The 18684-nt window shown below is 38.3% G+C and overlaps 1 protein-coding gene across 10 annotated transcripts in view; it reads left to right on the plus strand.

The window, feature by feature from the left end:
- Positions 1-8665, plus strand: part of Caps2 (calcyphosphine 2) — a 53213-nt gene extending 44548 nt beyond the window's left edge. For 7 of the 10 annotated variants that reach the window (XM_006513814.4, XM_006513815.1, XM_006513816.1 and 4 more), the window contains 3 exons: positions 382-507; positions 3201-3297; positions 7533-8665. In XM_006513814.4, the coding sequence (XP_006513877.1) occupies positions 382-507; positions 3201-3297; positions 7533-7708 (399 nt within the window). In that variant the 3' untranslated portion in view covers positions 7709-8665. The remainder of the gene's footprint in view (positions 1-381; positions 508-3200; positions 3298-7532) is intronic. The other 3 variants (NM_001310675.1, NM_178278.4, XM_006513820.3) reach the window with 2 other exon arrangements.
- The last annotated feature ends 10019 nt before the right edge of the window (positions 8666-18684 follow it).

An 18684-nucleotide genomic window follows, 5' to 3' on the forward strand; every position in this document is an offset into this window, starting at 1 on the left:
ATGAAAATGATAAAACCCTTGGGATGGAAGTCAACGATTGAACTTGCATTCCAGAAATTGATATGCAAGAGGTCCTAGGTACCACCCTCAGCATTTCTCTGCCCTCTAATAGCATACCTCTAAGAGGGATATACTGTGAGATGTCACTCCTTCAGAAAAGGCCCGAGCTTAAGCATTCACTCCAAAATGCCTTTCACTAGGTTTGTCTGTGATTCAATGCATTTTCTTACTCAGTAGGTTACCTTGTCTAGAGCCACAGATGATCTAACAAAGTATGCCTCTGATCTTGTTTTGACTTATATAATTTAAAGATGTAATGGCAATTTCTATGGGGATTTTGTTTTCTCTCTCTCTCTTTCTTTTGTTGTTGTTTTTGTTTAGGACTTTGAGTCTTTCTGGCTAATTCTGCAAGGATATGGCCATAGCAAGAACAAGGTTGACTATGGAGAATTCAAACGTGCCATTTTTGGTGAAATGAATGAATATAGGAAGTCATTTGTTCGCAAGGTAACTGCTAACTGATTTCAAACTATTACTCTTACTAGATTGTTGCATTCACCCTTTATCACTTTGAATGGGCCATCAATTGAAACATGTTATATCATTTTGGCTGTAATACACACTGGGTTTAGTAACACTTAAAATAAGCAAGCTTATATATTTGTTCAAGTCTACCTAGAATAAAACAAAATGTCATATAAATATATACACATATATATCACATATGATATGTATGTCTTAGAAAATATTTGATACAAGAAAAATAAAATCCAAATGGAATTATCTTAATAAATTACTGTTTCTGAAAATTGTTAGCTATCCAACTATACAGTTGTATAAATTCCTAAGCCTCATTTGCTATCCCACAGATTGGATGTGATGATTCTATTCTTAGCATCACAACTATTACACTGTTGGTGCTCCAATGCATTATTTTATAATGCCGATGAAAGTGTTTCTATGTTTTTTATGATATAAATGCTAAGTGTTACAGTGAACATGACAGAGGTCATATAAAGTTAGAATAAGAGTCCTGAGACTGGAGAGAGAGGTCACTGGATAAAGAGTTTCTGTTTCTTTTTCTTTTTCTTTTTCTTTTTCTTTTTCTTTTTCTTTTTCTTTTTCTTTTTCTTTTTCTTTTTCTTTTTCTTTCTCTCTCTCTCTCTCTCTCTCTCTCTCTCTCTCTCTCTCTCTCCTTTCTTTCTTTTCTTTTCTTTTCTTTCTTTTTGTTTTGTTTTGTTTTGTTTTGTTTTTTTGAGACAGGGTTTCTCTGTATAGCTCTGGCTGTCCTGGAACTCACTTTGTAGACCAGGCTGGCCTTGAACTTAGAAATCTGCCTGCCTCCCAAGTGCTGGGATTAAATGTGCCACCACGCCTTTTTATTTTTATTTATTTATTTATTTTTGGGTAAAGAGTTTCTAGTGCAAGTGTAAGGACCTGTAACCCCAGGGCTTTTATGGCAGGCTGAGAGGCACAGATAAGAAACTGCCCATAGGTCACAGCTGTGCATTAGCTAACAGCAAAGAGACCCTGTTTCAGTCAACGTGGGATGTGAGAACTGACACCCTAATGTTTGTGCTGTACACACCACACATGTGCACATATATCATAGCTACATTCACACACAGATCCCTAAATTTTTAAAAATAAAAATATAGATTAACCCAGTTTTAGTAGACATGTACACTTTTGAGTGGTATGTTTTTTCTTCTGTGTGTGTATTTAATACAATAGGTAAATAGGTATATGTACCTCGTATTTATAGAAAACTATTCTATGTGGCGTAGGATAGGTAATCATAGCAGGTGTCAGTCTCAAGTGCAAACAAACATTCAAACAAAAACCCAAAGCTAAACTAAAGCTCTCAACCCTTACTCACCAAGAGATGTAAGAAAAACTTTAAGTCAAGCAAACTTCTCACTCACCTACAACTTTGCACTTAATTGTTATTAATTGTTATTTATTATTATTATTATTATTATTATTATTATTATTATTGTTATTTACATGCCCATGGTACTAAGTTTGAGTAGCAGAATAGAAGTTGTATTAGTGTCTTATGCATAAGTCATTGTAGTTAGACTAAAGAACCAAAATAAAATAAAAATAAAGGAATGAAGGAAAGAAGGAAGGAAGGAAGGATGGATGGAATAAAAAGGTGAGGGAAAAAAGAGTTACATCCAGCAACAGGCCTTTCAAATTGTTTTCTCGTAGTTTGTAGACTAGAGGTCCAAGCAGGGTAGGCATATCTGGTTTCCTTGGAGGACTCTCTCTGTGGTTTGCAGGTGGCTGTTCTACTGTTATCCTATAGTGGCCCCTCTCTGCATTATGTTGGCCCTTGTCAAAGAAATTCTAGTCATCCAGGACTGAGGCCTACCCCAATGATTCCATTCCATCTTAATTACTTCCTTAAGGACCCCACCTCCACATATGCCTATTCTGGGGCTCTAAGAGTGAGGATTCAGGAAAGGAATGGAGGCACAATTGAATCTAGAGCAGGCCAATGCTTCAGTGAGTTAAGTATTCTGAATAAACCAACATGCTTCTGGTTTTGACTCCTGGCAAGCTCAGGTTGCTGCTTCAGATAGCTTGGTGTGTCTGTGTGTCTGTGTATCTTCCTTTCTTAGGTCTTTTTTTTTTTTTCTCTTGATAGGCAGAGTTGTATTGAGTTGGAAGAACAATAAGCGAGCCAGTCAGGAACTTAAAAGGAAGTATTACATATCAAAAATTAAGCATTTCACCTGTTCATTGATTCTAGTGATCTGGAGTTTGCAGGTTGACTTTTTGAACTAAAAAACAAACAAACAAACAAACAAACAACCTTCAAATAATTTTCCAGCTCTTCATTTTGGTCATTTATCAATGTCATGGATCCTGGTGCTGAAAGTTGCCAAGGTCTTAGACCTGACTCATCATTTCCCAGCAAAGCCAGGCCAGGGCAGTGCGAATCGACCACTTTGTGCAAGTCAGGGTGATAGACACATGAAATGCTGGCTGGCATGGAGGGGTTCTCTCTCTCTCTCTCTCTCTCTCTCTCTTCCCAGTGTTTGTTGTAGCCATCTTCCTCTGTGTCTATGATGCTTTCTCAAGTACCTGTGTAGCTCCTTCAAAATCCCTTGTTCAGAGTTCATAAATGATTGACTGCAAAATAGCTTCTCACGTCTAACAACTTCACAGAGAGAAACCCTGTCTCTCTTCAGGCCTTCATGCAACTGGATTTTAACAAAACCGGCATTGTGTCTGTAATAGACATAAGAAAGTGTTACTGCGCCAAGAAGCATCCACGTGTGATCTCAGGTAACTGTCACATGTCAAATGCTTTTGATTTCTATTATGCTTGTTAATAAAAGTGCCTACTCTAAATTAGACTAATCTAAAAGCATTGGCTGAAAGGAAGGAAATAAATTTTGTTTGAGCCAATAACTTGGGAGCCATCTTCCCCTTTTCATTTAAAAACTCTTAGGTCCAGCTGTCTATACTTATTGATTTCTCTGATAGTTATAATGAAGATAGAACTCTTGTTTCTTGTTTGGAATGGGTGGTGAATTGGAGTGTAAAAGAGATTTGGCAAAACCTCTATAAGTCTCCCAGTAATATTTACTGTATCTTCTGGAAGAGTGCCCCATCCTTGAGGATTGCGGAAGATTTATGTCTTTATCTAGAGTGGCATTATACATAAAATGGCATTGTGTGTCTGTGGAAATCCAGCCAAGCGCGGCAGCGCACACCTATAATCAACACATTGGAATAGCGGAGGAAAAGGGGGTGTAAATCTGAGGCCAGCCTGGGCCATGGAACACAACCTCACCTCAAAAATGGGGGAAAGCAGAGCGAAGTTTTGAAAGTAATATTAAAGATTCATTTCTTATTATAGTTCCTTTGTAGTGGATTTATGAATGCAGCCGATCACAGTGTTTGTCCACCAAAACTTGCTTAATTTCATTGTATTTTTCTTCAGAAGTTGTAATCATGTAACATATTTTTCAACCACTTCCCCTATGACTTTCTTTTAAAAAAAATTTTATTTAATGTATATGAGTACACTATAGCTGTCTTCAGACACACCAGAAGAGGGCATCAGATCCCATTACAGATGGTTGTGAGCCACCATGTGGTTGCTGGGAACTGAACTCAGGACCACTGGAAGAGCAGTCAGTGCACTTAACCACGGAGCCATTTCTCCAACCCTCTCTATGACATTCACAGCTGTATATACATTTGCTAATCCACATTAAGATGTCATATTTTTGTTTGCCAAATGTTATTGTATTAATAATCAACAAATTAAAGTGTGTATAGACATTCTCCTATTGGTAAGCTTCTAATATCTAACTATTGATACACATCTACTGAAGCACACGTGTGTTCATCTGTGACTCCTTTGGCTCCTTTTCTTCTGGCTCCCTGGCGTGATATCAATACCTAGAATTACTAGGATATCCACATTTTAAATATCAACTGGTGCTTCCAAATGCTGATGCAGTGACAGCTAGCTCTATACTAGATTATAGTGCCGTGTTTTGCGGAATTATTTTTGTCAAACTCCCTGAGCCTACTTCATCTGCATTTCATTGACTAATGCAGAAGTAAAAGATTTTAATTACTTAATCGAACATTCCCCAGTTTTGTTTTCAGACAGGATCTCACAGTGTAACCCAGACTGGCCTTGAGAGCCTCCAGCCTTACTTTATTATATTTTACCCAACAACCTATTTTTATGAACTGTTTGGAAGTTTCATGCAACGCACCCTGAGTTTTCACACTCAATTCATCTTCCTCTTACCCTTGGTGCCCTCCCTAAAAAAGGAAAAGGAAAAAAAACAAAAGAGAAGAAAACACTGCACCAAGTCCTTTTTGTGTTGCTCACATACTCACTGGAGCACAGTCAAACTCCTAGCTAGCATCCCCATCCTAAGTGTGGAGGTTACAGTGTTCACCTCCATGTCCTCCTGCTTAGGCATCGGTTTATGAGTAGGGCTGACCCTCTTCTCTGGATGGTTACACAAGCTGAAAGCAGAAGACTTATATTTTTAAATTTAATCTTTTATCCTTTATATTAACAAAGATACATTGCGATTACCTTCCCTTTGGGGGGGGGGGCGTTGATTTCTTTTTTTCTTTTTTCTTTTTTAAGGCATTTTTTATTAGATTGATTTGTTTGTTTGTTTTTCGAGACAGGGTTTCTCTGTGTAGCCCTGGCTGTCCTGGAACTCACTTTGTAGACCATGCTGGCCTCAAACTCAGAAATCTGCCTGCCTCTGTCTCCCGAGTGCTGGTATTAAAGCCGTATGCCAACATGCCTGGCTTAGATATTTTCTTCAGTTACACTTTAAATGCTATTCCCAAAGCCCCCTATACCCTCTCCACGCCCTGCTCCCCAACCTACCCATTCCTGCTTCCTGGCCCTGGCATTCCTCTGTACTAGGGCATATGATCTTCGCAATACCAAGGGCCTCTCCTCCCATTGATGACCAACAAGGCCATCCTCTGCTACATATACAACTAGAAACACAAGCACTGGGGGTACTGGTTAGTTCATATTGTTGTTTTTCCTATAGGGTTGCAGACCCCCTTAGCTCCTTGAGTACTTTCTCTAGCTCCTTAATTAGGGGTCCTGTGTTCCATCCAATAGATGACTGCTTCCCTTCCCTTCTTATCATTAAGAAATAGTGTATATGCCAGAGGAGCCTTGGCTCAGTTGGTAGAGTGCTTGCAGTATGTGTAGGAGGGGGCTGAATTTGAATTCAGCTGCGGATAAATGAGCTCGTGGGACGTGGGACATGCTTGTAATCTCAGGACTCAGGAGTTGGAGGCAGGGGGATGAGGAGGACAAGGTCTTCCTGGGCATGTCATTCTCTACATCTTTCAATTGAGTGAGTCACACCAAACACGAGGGCAAATGATCTTGCCTATTTCAAAATTTTGATGACTTCAGCATCACCTATCTCTTCTTTTGGAGTTAGCTTGCTTGAGCAGCTTTTGTTCCTATTATGGGCCAGAGATGATAGCTCCAGTTGGGTTTGCCCATGTTGTTGGGTAACTTTGGTTCCTTTCAGGAATTTCTTACTTTGGCTTTGCATTCTCAATTCAGAGGGAAGCTAAAGGGGGGAAAAAAAACCAGTGATACTTTCAATATAACAAAGAAAACCCTATTTTTATGATTCATTACAAATTGAAATCTATTTACATAGCAATATCCAGGATAAAAATTGTCTACTATTCCTCCTCCTCCTCCTTGTTCCTTCTCCTCTTCATTCTCTTCTTCCTCCTTCTTCCTCTTTATTCTTTGAGACAGAATCTTGTGTAGATCAGGATGGCCACCTGCTTATGACTTTCCTCTCACTCTGCCTCCCGTGTGTTTGTCTTCACAGTTCAATTTCAGTTGTAGAAAACATATTCTCTCTGTGTGTCTCTCTGTCTCTCTCTCTGTGTCTCTCTGTCTCTCTCTCTCTGTCTCTCTGTCTCTGTCTCTGTCTCTGTCTCTCTCTCTCTCTCTCCCTCTCCCCCCTCACTTTACTTAAGTAATTTGTTAGGAAAAATGGTGTTAATAGAAGTGGCACATCCTGAAATCAGTTTTTGTAATGATAGAAATCCAATATTTAATTTTGTAACAATTTCTGGTCTATTAAAGCAAAGAAAGAAAATCTCCCATGGATGATGTGAGATGGGTATGTTCTAGGTGGGAGATTTTAAGAAGGTATTTGAGTCTTGTTATTTGAAGCATAAATTTAATTAAAAATGTTTTAATTAAAATTCATGTCCATATACATTAGATGCTGATTAGATTTTGCTTTGACTAACAATCTCAAGTGTCATATAGCATTATTGTTGCATAGTTCAATGTCTCTTTTCATTCAAATTCCTTTTTATTTTAATAAAAGCATCACTTTCTTCCTATTTGCTGTGTATATTTTTAAATTATGGCAACAGGTTTTTCTTGAATTTACTTTTACATATGTGCATGTGTCTTTATGTGTGTGTGTGTGGGGGGGTATAGGTACTTACATAGTCCAGAAGATGGTGTCAGAACCCCTGGAGTTGGAGTTACAGGCCATGAAATGTGGGTACTGTTGACCAAACTCAGATTCACTGGAAGAGCAGCAAATATTCCTGATTGTCCTTCCCCCTGACTTAAAAAAAATTTTAGAGGTCATTTTAAAGGTCATAGATTACTGCCATTTTTTTTTCTTTCTTAATACTTTTAAAATTTCATTTTGGATATTTTTTGACCACCTTCTGAAGCTTTTCATCTTTGAATCTTTTTACTATTTGAATCTTTTCTTTTTCTATGTTCTGTGCTAATAGCTCAATAACAGATCAGTGGAAGAATGAAAGAGGGGTATAGTAATGGGGAGGCCAGTCGTGGGACAAATTAATTCTGGTTAATGTTTCAATAAATTGGAGGGAAGTTTGAGGGTACGATTTTAAATTATCAAAACTATTTCAGAAGTCGGATAAGCATCCCTCTATCACCACCTGTCATTTTGCTGAACTTCTAGGGAAAATATTTCAAGTCAGTCCTCTTCCTGCAGGGCATTCAACAGAGGAGGAAATCAAATCATCTTTCCTAGAGACGTTAAAAGGCACCTGCAGCAAGTGCGATGAAGTTTCATACGGAGAATTCGAAGATTACTATGAAGGCCTAAGTATAGGGGTAGCAGGCGATGAAGACTTTGTCAACATCTTACGTATTCCGTGGAGAATTTAGTTTTCAATAACGCTCCTTCTCGCTGGCACCAAGTATCTTATAGATAATATGCATTTTATATAAAATATGAAAACCTTGTAATATATTTTCTAGGATTCTTTATAATTTGTTTCCAAAGTGGAGTCTAGAAAGGCCAATTTGGAAATAGATGTGTGCTTTTGAGAACATATGCATGCCATATGCTTATAAAGGTAGTTCTTTTTGCTCATTCTTATCTTATACTTATTATATATCTTATTTATTATACTTACAGTTCTTACAGTTATCATATCCTTATCCTACAAGGATAAGGTGGTCCTTATCTTATCCTTATACCTTATACATCTTATACTTATCTTAGAAAAGTAGTTAAAAAATTAGCCTTAGTAGAAAACTAACATTTTTAGTAAACTATATGACGGCTTGTATATAGTGATCATTTTCTGTCCATTCTCAGTTTTCTTATAACGTGTCTCTAGAATACAGTTGTCACCATTCTCAATTTAATGACATGGGATTCAGATCAAGGCTGAAGTAGTGCAACTTGTTTGAAACTTATGAAAATATTCAATTATCTGCAAAAGCAACATTAAATTCAGTATGATTATAGGTGTTTTCTATGCATTATATTTTGAATGGTTGGTGTTTACTCCTCAATGTTTCTTTAAAGAGAATTATCATTTATTTTTGTCTTCAAAATTATATACTGTTCTTTGTTCACTGGGAGAATTACAGTGTATTTTCTATTTTAACTGTCATATTGTCTGCATACAAAATGTTTCTTATGTGTAAAGAACAAAATGTAGGAACCTTGGAGTGTACAAATGTTCCCTTAGACCATTAAATGAAGAATTCAAAGATAATTCAATGATTTTTGTACAAAATGTGAAAGCATCCTTTATATCATAAAATAAAGATGTGACATTCTGAGCAACCCTTTTTGGAACAATAAACAACCAGAACATTTTCTTCTATGTATACTGTGTTTAATGGCTTCCTGCTGTATGCTCGTTCTTTCCAAATTGTATTCTTCACTTTTCCTGGGATGGAATGTACTGAGTGTTGGAATTATGGATGTGTAACCTTTAAATTGTTAGTGCCTTGTCTATCTTATCAGTGCTGATTGTCACATGTTAGGGAAAAGAACATGAAAAGAAGGGAGCCAGATGAGAAACTTACCAGCAAGGGATGTAACTGTCTGTCTGTCTGTCTGTCTATCCATTCATCTATTATATATCATCTATGTATTTATAATCTATCATTTATTATCTATATATTATCTATATGTATGTATCTATCATTTATCTATTATCTACCTATCAATCATTTATGTTAGAGTTGCTGATACAGAAAATCATTCTAATTTTGATTAGCTTCATCGCCAACATTCTTCTTAGACCTTGGCATAGTAAAATGTTATTTAGTTTACTGCTTAGTAGACAAGCATCTGAAGGAAGTGAGATATTAAAACATTCACAACACTTAACAACTGGTGTTTCCTATGCGCAGTAGTCTTTAAGATTCTGAAATGCCTTTTGAATAACTTTAAAATGTTTTATGTTGTAAATTTTGTTGCATGAATCGGGCAGCAGGTAGATTCTATAATTAGCTAGGCATTTACCAGTTACTTGTTTAGGATGGAACAGAATCATTCTCCCAGTTCACCATAATACCTTCTTCATCGAGCAGTGCTTATTGATCATGCTGTCTCTATTCTTGTCCATTTATTAAAGAATTTTCAGAGTGGTTGTACAAGCCTGCAATCCCACCAACAATGGAGGAGTGTTCCTCTTTCTCCACATCCTCACTAGCATCTGCTGTCACCTGAATTTTTGATCTTAGCCATTCTGACTGGTGTGAGGTGGAATCTCAGGGTTGTTTTGATTTGCATTTCCCTGATGATTAAGGATGTTGAACATTTTTTCAGGTGCTTCTCTGCCATTCGGTATTCCTCAGGTGAGAATTCTTTGTTCAGTTCTGAGCCCCATTTTTTAATGGGGTTATTCGATTTTCTGAAGTCCACCTTCTTGAGTTCTTTATATATGTTGGATATTAGTCCCCTATCTGATTTAGGATAGGTAAAGATCCTTTCCCAATCTGTTGGTGGTCTTTTTGTCTTATTGACGGTGTCTTTTGCCTTGCAGAAACTTTGGAGTTTCATTAGGTCCCATTTGTCAATTCTCGATCTTACAGCACAAGCCATTGCGGTTCTGTTCAGGAAATTTTCCCCTGTGCCCATATCTTCAAGGTTTTTCCCCACTTTCTCCTCTATAAGTTTCAGTGTCTCTGGTTTATACCTCTCCTGGGCATATATCCAGAAGATGCCCCAACTGGTAAGAAGGACACATGCTCCACTATCTTCATAGCAGCCTTATTTATAATAGCCAGAAGCTGGAAAGAACCCAGATGCCCCTCAACAGAGGAATGGATACAGAAAATGTGGTACATCTACACAATGGAGTACTACTCAGCTATTAAAAAGAATGAATTTATGAAATTCCTAGCCAAATGGATGGACCTGGAGGGCATCATCCTGAGTGAGGTAACACATTCACAAAGGAACTCACACAATATGTACTCACTGATAAGTGGATATTAGCCCAAAACCTAGGATTCCCAAGATATAAGATACAATTTGCTAAATACATGAAACTCAAGAAGAATGAAGACTGAAGTGTGGACACTATGCCCCTCCTTAGAATTGGGAACAAAACACCCATGGAAGGAGTTACAGAGACAAAGTTTGGAGCTGAGATGAAAGGATGGACCATGTAGAGACTGCCATATCCAGGGATCCACCCCATAATCAGCATCCAAACGCTGACACCATTGCATACACTAGCAAGATTTTATCGAAAGGACCCAGATGTAGCTGTCTCTTGTGAGACTATGCCGGGGCCTAGCAAACACAGAAGTGGATGCTCATAGTCAGCTAATGGATGGATCACAGGGCTCCCAATGAAGGAGCTAGAGAAAGAACCCAAGGACCTAAAGGGATCTGCAACCCTATAGGTGGAACAACATTATGAACTAACCAGTACCCCGGAGCTCTTGACTCTAGCTGCATATGTATCAAAAGATGGCCTAGTCGGCCATCACTGGAAAGAGAGGCCCATTGGACATGCAAATTTTATATGCCCCAGTATAGGAGAACCCCAGGGCCAAAAAGGGGAAGTGGGTGGGTAGGGGAGTGGGGGTGGGTGGGTATGGGGGACTTTTGGTATAGCATTGGAAATGTAAATGAGCTAAATACCTAATAAAAAAATGGAAAAAAAAAGAATTTTCAGAAAAATGTGGATATAATCTAGGGATTTCAGATTGTACTTTGGTAGAAAGGATATTTACAAGATGGAGGAGTTATGGGATAATAATAACCCCAGTATTACAGGGTAGAGATAGGCCAATCTCTACCTCTCTGGCTAACAAGCCTCTTCCAAAATGAGAGACCCTGTCCTATAATAGTAAGGAGCGAAACAGAGAATGACAACAGATTTCTTACTCTGGTCTCTGTGTAGGTGCCCTCTGCACACTCGCATGTCTATGTCACATACATATGCAACACACACAGATACACACACAGACACACCCGGACACACAGACAGACAGACACACACACACCAATAAATGCTGCATGTCAGATGAACTGTGCATCTGGCCACCAGTCAGTGAATTAATGACTTAAGCTGGTGAGAAATATCCATGCAGTTGCTGAGCTTTGAGATATTCTAGATCTTTCTCCCCTTTCTAGTGTTCACACCATTTCAGATACGGTCATGTGTTGCTTCTGAATCTGTTTCTTCCTGCAACACATATTGCTCTTGGGGTAACTTTTATCTTTTTTGCTGTTTGGGGGGACTACATCACATGTGTGTTAAATATGCAGTCTGCTATTGAGCCATATACCCCAACTCTTGGAGTGATGTTTATATATACATACATATATATATAAAATTTTCTGAATAAAATTCTTCCACATCATCCCACCTCTTTCCGAAAAGTTGGAGCCCTTGACCATAATTCATGCTGTCTAAACAATAAGTTCATCTTGAGCTCAGGTTCCTAGATTCAGAGAATTCTTCATATTTTTCTAGATTTTCTGAACTACTTAAAATTATTCTAACTTGATTGTGACATTTCACATCTCAGTACCTGCTTTGTTACTGCCATCCAAAATGGTTATCTCCACTTGTTAGATCTAAACCCAGACATTCTGTGCTTCTGGTACCTAAAATGATCCTTCTAAAGGATCATAGAAACTTCTAAAGCTGATGCACTTGTACCTTTGAGATCTGCAGGGCACACCAAGTATGCTGTTAATATAATATTTACTAATGCACACCACGATACCACTTTGCTTATGTTCTTTCCACTAGACAGGGAAATCCCACGAGCATAGCCACAGTGCACATTTCTTACTCTGTGAACCCGGTTTCCAGCCCTGTGTGTTACATGGGCCAGGCATTATGCAATGCTATCAGGCTGCATGTGAGAATCAAGGGGCAGCAGTTGTTGGGGTCTTTGCATTGCAACCACATCTGCACTAAAGGACCTTTAGCCAAAGCCATATAAGGAGTCTAAATATGGTTTTAAGCACAAGCTCCACAATGCAAGCAGGAAATTTACAATATAGAATGAACTGTTTCAGTTAGACAAGAGTAATTTCTGTTTCTAGTGATCACAGTATTGTGACTATAGTAAAAGTGATATCTTATGTATCTAGAATTGCTGAAAGTAGATTTTAAATGTATTTTTAACAAGGCATGATTAAGTAACCTGGCAGAACTGTACATGCCTGTAGTCCCAGCACAGAGAGGGTGGAGGGAGGGGGATTTGGAGGTCAGTAGCCTTTGCTACTTAGTGAGTCTGAGACCATTCTGGAATATATAAGAATCTGTCTCAAAAACAATAAATAAATAGTAAGCATGTGAAGTGTTAGATTGTTGACTAACCTGAATTTATCTTCCTATGTTGTAATCATATGTCAAAATATCACAACACACCCCGTGACCATATGCAATTATTTGGCCATTAAAATATAATACCAAATGCACAGACTTTTAGCTAGGAATTATGCAAGAAAGCTTTACTTCTTAGGGACCACTATGTTCAGTTAGGTGGAACTCAGATTGTCTTGAAAGGACTGAATAGGAAATTTTCCTCTGTGATGGAAGAAGATTGTATATAAGGAGAAACTGTTATAGTCCTTGCTGGATTTGTCTTTTCCTTTGATCTTGTTTGAATGGGGTTTCTGAGGCATGGTAAATTAGTTTAGATATGGAATGAAACGTTCTTCACCTTTGCAAGAGTGCACTGAATTTCCTGGAACTTGTAGACGATGTTAAAGCTAATATAAAGCAAACGAGTGTATCTAAGGGAACTTACTCTATGTCATTTATGCGAGCGCCACACTTACCCAGCAGCTGGAAGGGCTCTTAGAGATGAACTTTTTAGAAAATATGTGTCATTCACAAAAAGTAATTTTGAGAAAGCATTCAGATGGCTGCACTATCAAGGAAAAGTATGTACTTACATTAATATTTTAATATAACTGATATTGTGGAAAGAGGACAGGCTCAGCAATTTCTTAATATTGATTTCAAACTGAATTTCTTCTCTAAATTACCTTTGCGTGTTTAGGAAGTACTCACTGACATGGGTGTATAGGTTGAAAAACTGTGGCTATCCATAGAGAGACAGATGTATATGTAGATAAAGCGTTCATTACAGTTCAGCAGGCAAAGTTTACTCCGACATACTTATTTGTCTTTTTCCTGAAATAATTAATGAAAATCTTTTTTTTCTGGTTATTATATATGCATATGTTATATATTATATTCATATACAATAGACTATTATACAATATAATACATAATAGTTAATATATAACATCATGACAATAATGTCATTATACCCCAATTTACTTCCAAATGACAGTTACACAGCTAATCTTTTAAATAGATATTAAGGTAAGGATAATTTGTGACTGGTTCCTTCTGAGTCTAATACAATTCTAAGGAGAACTGTATTCAATTTTCCTCTGTTAGCAGAGCCTATGAAGAAAATTAAAGTTTTGTATTAAGGTTGCCAGTTTTTCCTCTTCAAAAGCAGTATACCGAAAACAGGGATTAATGAGTATGAAAAATATTTTTATTTAGATTAATTATAAGATGGGTGGTGGTGCGTGGTGCGTGTGTGTATGTGTGTGCGTGTGTGTGTGTGTGTGCGCACACGCATGCTCATACTCATGTATGATCATCTGGAGATGGGCCTATAAATACGTGTGTTTGGGATTATGTTGATATGTCAATTGAGGTGGTAACACCTGTACACTGTAAGCGGCACAATTCTCCTAGGCAGAGGATCTTGGAGTGTATGCGTAGAGAGGAAAATCTGAGAACTAATATGCATACGTTCCTTCATCTTTCTGACCCTGGATATAATATGACCAGATGTCAAAGTTCCTGCTGCTGTGAACTTCTTGTCATGATGGACTATATAACCTGGGCCTTTGAGATAAAAGAAGCCCTTTCCTCCTTATTGCTATGAAAAAAAACCTCTAAATATTTCATAAGCCACTTGAACTAATTAATGTCCCAAATGTTGAAGAATGGAAAAATCATTGAATGCTTGAAACATCTTAATGGGCCATTTTGATGGGGACTTAGAGGAAAAAAATGCTGAGAAAAATGAATACTGTGAAGCCAGGCTCCCACAATTTCAGAGGGGAGCAAAGACTGGACTAGGAGCCATTCATGTGGCATCTGGCTCAAGAATCTGCCTTCATTCCATCTGTGTCTCCAGTGAAGACCTGCCCACTATGGGTGTGTCATTTCCTTGACAGGGCATTCTGGATTTTATACAAGTGGAGAAAAAGAGCTGAGCACTAGCATGCATGCATTCGTTGCTCTTTCTTACTGTGAATGGGTGTGATGTGGCCAGCTAATTCAGGCAAGGTGACTTGCCCACCATGATGAAACCGTACCTTGAACTGTGAACGAAAACATGCCCACCCCCTTAAGTTTCTTTTATCAGAGTATCTTATCACAGCAACAGAAAAGAAACAAGACAATCTGAACTAATTTACATTTGTGGGAACTATCTATGGTGTTTCTAGTATCTTTGATATGCAAAATAAGACCACTGATGACCCTAAATCCTGTAGTGGGTTAGGATTTCTAGAAATAACCGAAACTGAATCTATCACCTCATATGCTTTCTTAATATTGTAAACTTGATTTCACATTGGTGGTAGTGTCTATGTCCTCTCTTAAGTCTGTGTGAGTGGTTACTTAGACTGGGAAGGTGTTGGTGCGTCATGTCCTATGCAAAAGCAGTTTACCTTCTGCTGTATTTGCTGGGATACTTAAGCTACCATAGGAAATCTGGAAGTTCTAAACCTGAGTGATCACATGGCAGTGCTTTGGTTAATTATGGAGCCATTAATTTATATTTCTTGTTCTAAGATATAGTCAGGGTAAGATAAATTTCAGCCCTGCCTGAAGAAGTCAGGCAAACTTTTGTTCTTGTTTCCTCCAAGTCAGAAGCAGATACTATCAAGTAAAACTGTATTTTAACTCTCAATGAATTGCAACTGAATGCACATCTGAATCCTTCTCTGTGTGTGAGTGACTGTGTATGTAAATGTGTATGTGTGTATATGTATATGTATATGTGTATGTGAATGTGAGTGTGTATGAGTGTGTGATTGTGTCTGTATGTGAATGTATATGGATGTGTGTGTATGACTGTGTATGTGTGTGACTGTGTGTGGATGCATGTATGTATGTATACATTTGTGAGTATGTATGTATGTATGAGCCTGTGTGCATGAATGTGTATGTATGTTACTGTGTGTATGTGTTTGTGAGTGTATTATGTGACTGTGTTCGTATATGCTTGTGAGTATGTGAGACTGTGTGCAAATGTGTATGTGACACTGTATGTGTATATATGAATATACATATGTGACTATGTATGTGACTGTGTGTATGTGTTTCAAATGTGTGTGTATGGAGGTGTGTGTGTATATGCATGTGTATATAACTGTGTGAAAGTATATGTGTATGACTATATGTATGTATATATAAATGTATGTGTGTTTGTGAGTGCATACATGTATGTGATTCTGTATATGAATGTATTTTTATGTGACTGTGTTTGTAAGTATGTTTGTATATGACTGTGTGTGTGTGATACTGTGTGTGTGAATGTGTGACTACGTGTGTGTGTGTGAAAGTGTGTATATGTGCTTGTGTGTGTACATATGCATGTGACTGTGTGTGAATGTGTTTGTGTGTATGTGATTGTGTATGTGTTGGTGCTGCTGTGTGTGTGTGCTACTATGTGTATATGAGTGTGTATGTGTGGTGGTGTGTGTATGACAGTGTGTGTGAATGTGTGTATGTGACTGTGTGTGCATGTGCATGTGAATGTATACATGTGAATGTGTGTGTATGTGAATATGTGTGTGAATGTTTGTGTGTGTGCTGTTGAATAGGAACTAATGAATATAGATCTATCTGTCAAAGACTAGGAAAAATTGGATAGTTTCTCCTGAGACAAAAAGGGAAAATCTTTGTGATCCTGAAAGCCACGGTCTCACAGCCTGTTCTCTGAAGGCACAGTCCCAGGGAGATCGTAGGTTTTCAGAGGAAAATATCTGCATCTAGCCTGTGAGTCCCAGATGTCAGGTTTCACGAACAAATTCATCCAATTGTTTATCCAGTGCACACATTTTGAGTAGACTTTATTCCAGGTTCAAGAAATACCACCACTAGCAACAAATCCTCTGCTTCAAATAGTGGAAGGAGCCGGGTGAACAAATAAATGAATGATAATTTTAGTTGAGTCCTCTGAAGAGGAGACAAAATAAACAGCGTGGGCAGAGTCTGACTGAGGAAGCCTCTGAGAAGATAATGCTACTTAACCTAAATCAGGCAAACAAAAAGAGAAAGAACATTCTAGGCAGAAGAAACAGTGACTAAACAAAACCCGGGAGTGGAAATGAGCGTGGTGTGTTCAAGGGAAAGAAAGAAGGATGTTCTGGAAACATAAGAATGTCTCTCTGCCCCTCCCCTGTGTGTGTGTATGTGTATGAGTGTGTGTGTGTATAGGGATGTATGCTTGTATGCATGTGTGTATAGGTGTGTGTTTGTGTGTGTGTGTGTGTGTTGACACTCTTCATGTAAGCTCTGAAAGAGCCTGTGTGGTCAATCCTGATTGCTAACATGATGTGATTTAATCACCACTGAAAACAAATCTCTGACCATTTCCTCCCCCCCACCCCCATTGGGAAGAATCACTTTTATTTTTTTTTCTTAAAATTTTTTTATTATGTAAATGCATTTTATGCATCAAACATATGAATAATTTGACTATTTTGAGAATCAATAATACATAAAAATTTTTCTTCAACTTTTATATTCATATCCTTTTATACCCTAAAAATACCAGCAATGAATATTTAATACTAACCATAACTGAGGATCCTATATCTAATGTTGAATACTAAATTGTTTCAAAACATACAAAATATTCTTTGGGAGTTAAGTATAGTAAAATGTTGGTTTTAGATTCGAGTTTGTTTTTCCAATGTGATGGTGTACTCAGGACTTGCTGTGGTGGGAGATTGGGTTCTGATGATGCAAAGTAACCTTGGTTTCTGCTGCTTATGTTCTTATGATTTCCTCCTGCCATCTGGTTATCTCTAGTGCTATCTGCCCTCACTATATCTGACTGGTGACTGTCTTTCCTGTAATCCTGGCTGTGTCAGAACTTCTCAGAGTTTAGCTTTCTCTGTGATTCTGTAATTCTGGGATCCTGGAATCCTGAGATCCTGGGTATATCAGAGCTCCTGGGAGTCAAGCTGCCTCTGGGAGCCTGAGATTCTAGTATTATCAAGCTCCTGGGATGCTGGGATCCTGAGATCCTGTGGTCCAGGGCATGTTAGAGTGCCCAGGAATGGAGTTTCCTCTGGGTGTTGTGGGACTGGATGAGGAATTTGTGCCCAAGGTCTGCTCAGGGCACTCTCCCAGACCAGAAGCAACCCGTGCCACTGGTCAGGCAGAGTTCCTGGGTGCCTGGGTCCCACTGGTCCCAGTTACTCCTGGTGTAGGGGAAGAGGCCACAATTTTTAAAAGAGTTTCTAGCTTAGGCTAACTGATCTGGGAAGATCCACTCTAAATGTGGCATTTGAATAGGAACTAATGGATACAGACAGTGACAGGTCAGGAGGAGGCAAGGATTGGTTAAACAAAGCCTTCCATGCCAGGAGAAGAGCCTGGATTTATAGACAAAGTTGAAAGAAGCCCAGTTCTCAGTACACAGCTTTGTTGCCCACTCAGTCGCTCAGTCTAGTGAATCCTTGATGCCTCTCTGTTCCCCACATTCCATAATCCACCTGTGGACATGCTATCTCCTGGCAAAGTCACAAAGCTAACCACACCTCACCATTTTCAATGCTTCTGCCTTATCTTTCCAACTCACCACAGTCCAGGAAATGAGTTATGAAAGTTTCTTCTTAGGATGTCTCTTCCCCCACAAAGTCCAGTCCATATGTGTGCCACTTCTCTGTGTCTATTTGGAGGTGAAAATCAAAGCACTAGGAAAGAAACAGGCTTAGAAGAAACTGTGAATGTTGTTATGTCATAATTAAAATTTCTATGAAGCATCTACATGAGAATATCAAGTAGGCTTTGTTCTGGAATTTGTATGCAAAGAGGAAATAGGAAATAAGGAATCAGGAGTGCACAGTATGGAATCACCAGTAAGTAGGTAGCATGTAAAATTATTGAGATTTTGGTGAAGTAGCCAAGGATATGTTGTAGACATGAAGCAACGACAATAAAAAATGGTGGCCAAGGTATGAGCCCTAGATACATGCACAGGTTTGGTAAAGAGTGGCGAGTGATGTCTTAATTTGTTTTCGGCTCCTGGGTTAAAACAATGACCAAAAACACATTTGGGGGAGGAAAGTGTTTATTTCATCTCATACTTGA

This window comes from Mus musculus, chromosome 10 (genome assembly GCF_000001635.26).
Source record: "Mus musculus strain C57BL/6J chromosome 10, GRCm38.p6 C57BL/6J".
NCBI lineage: Eukaryota > Metazoa > Chordata > Mammalia > Rodentia > Muridae > Mus > Mus musculus.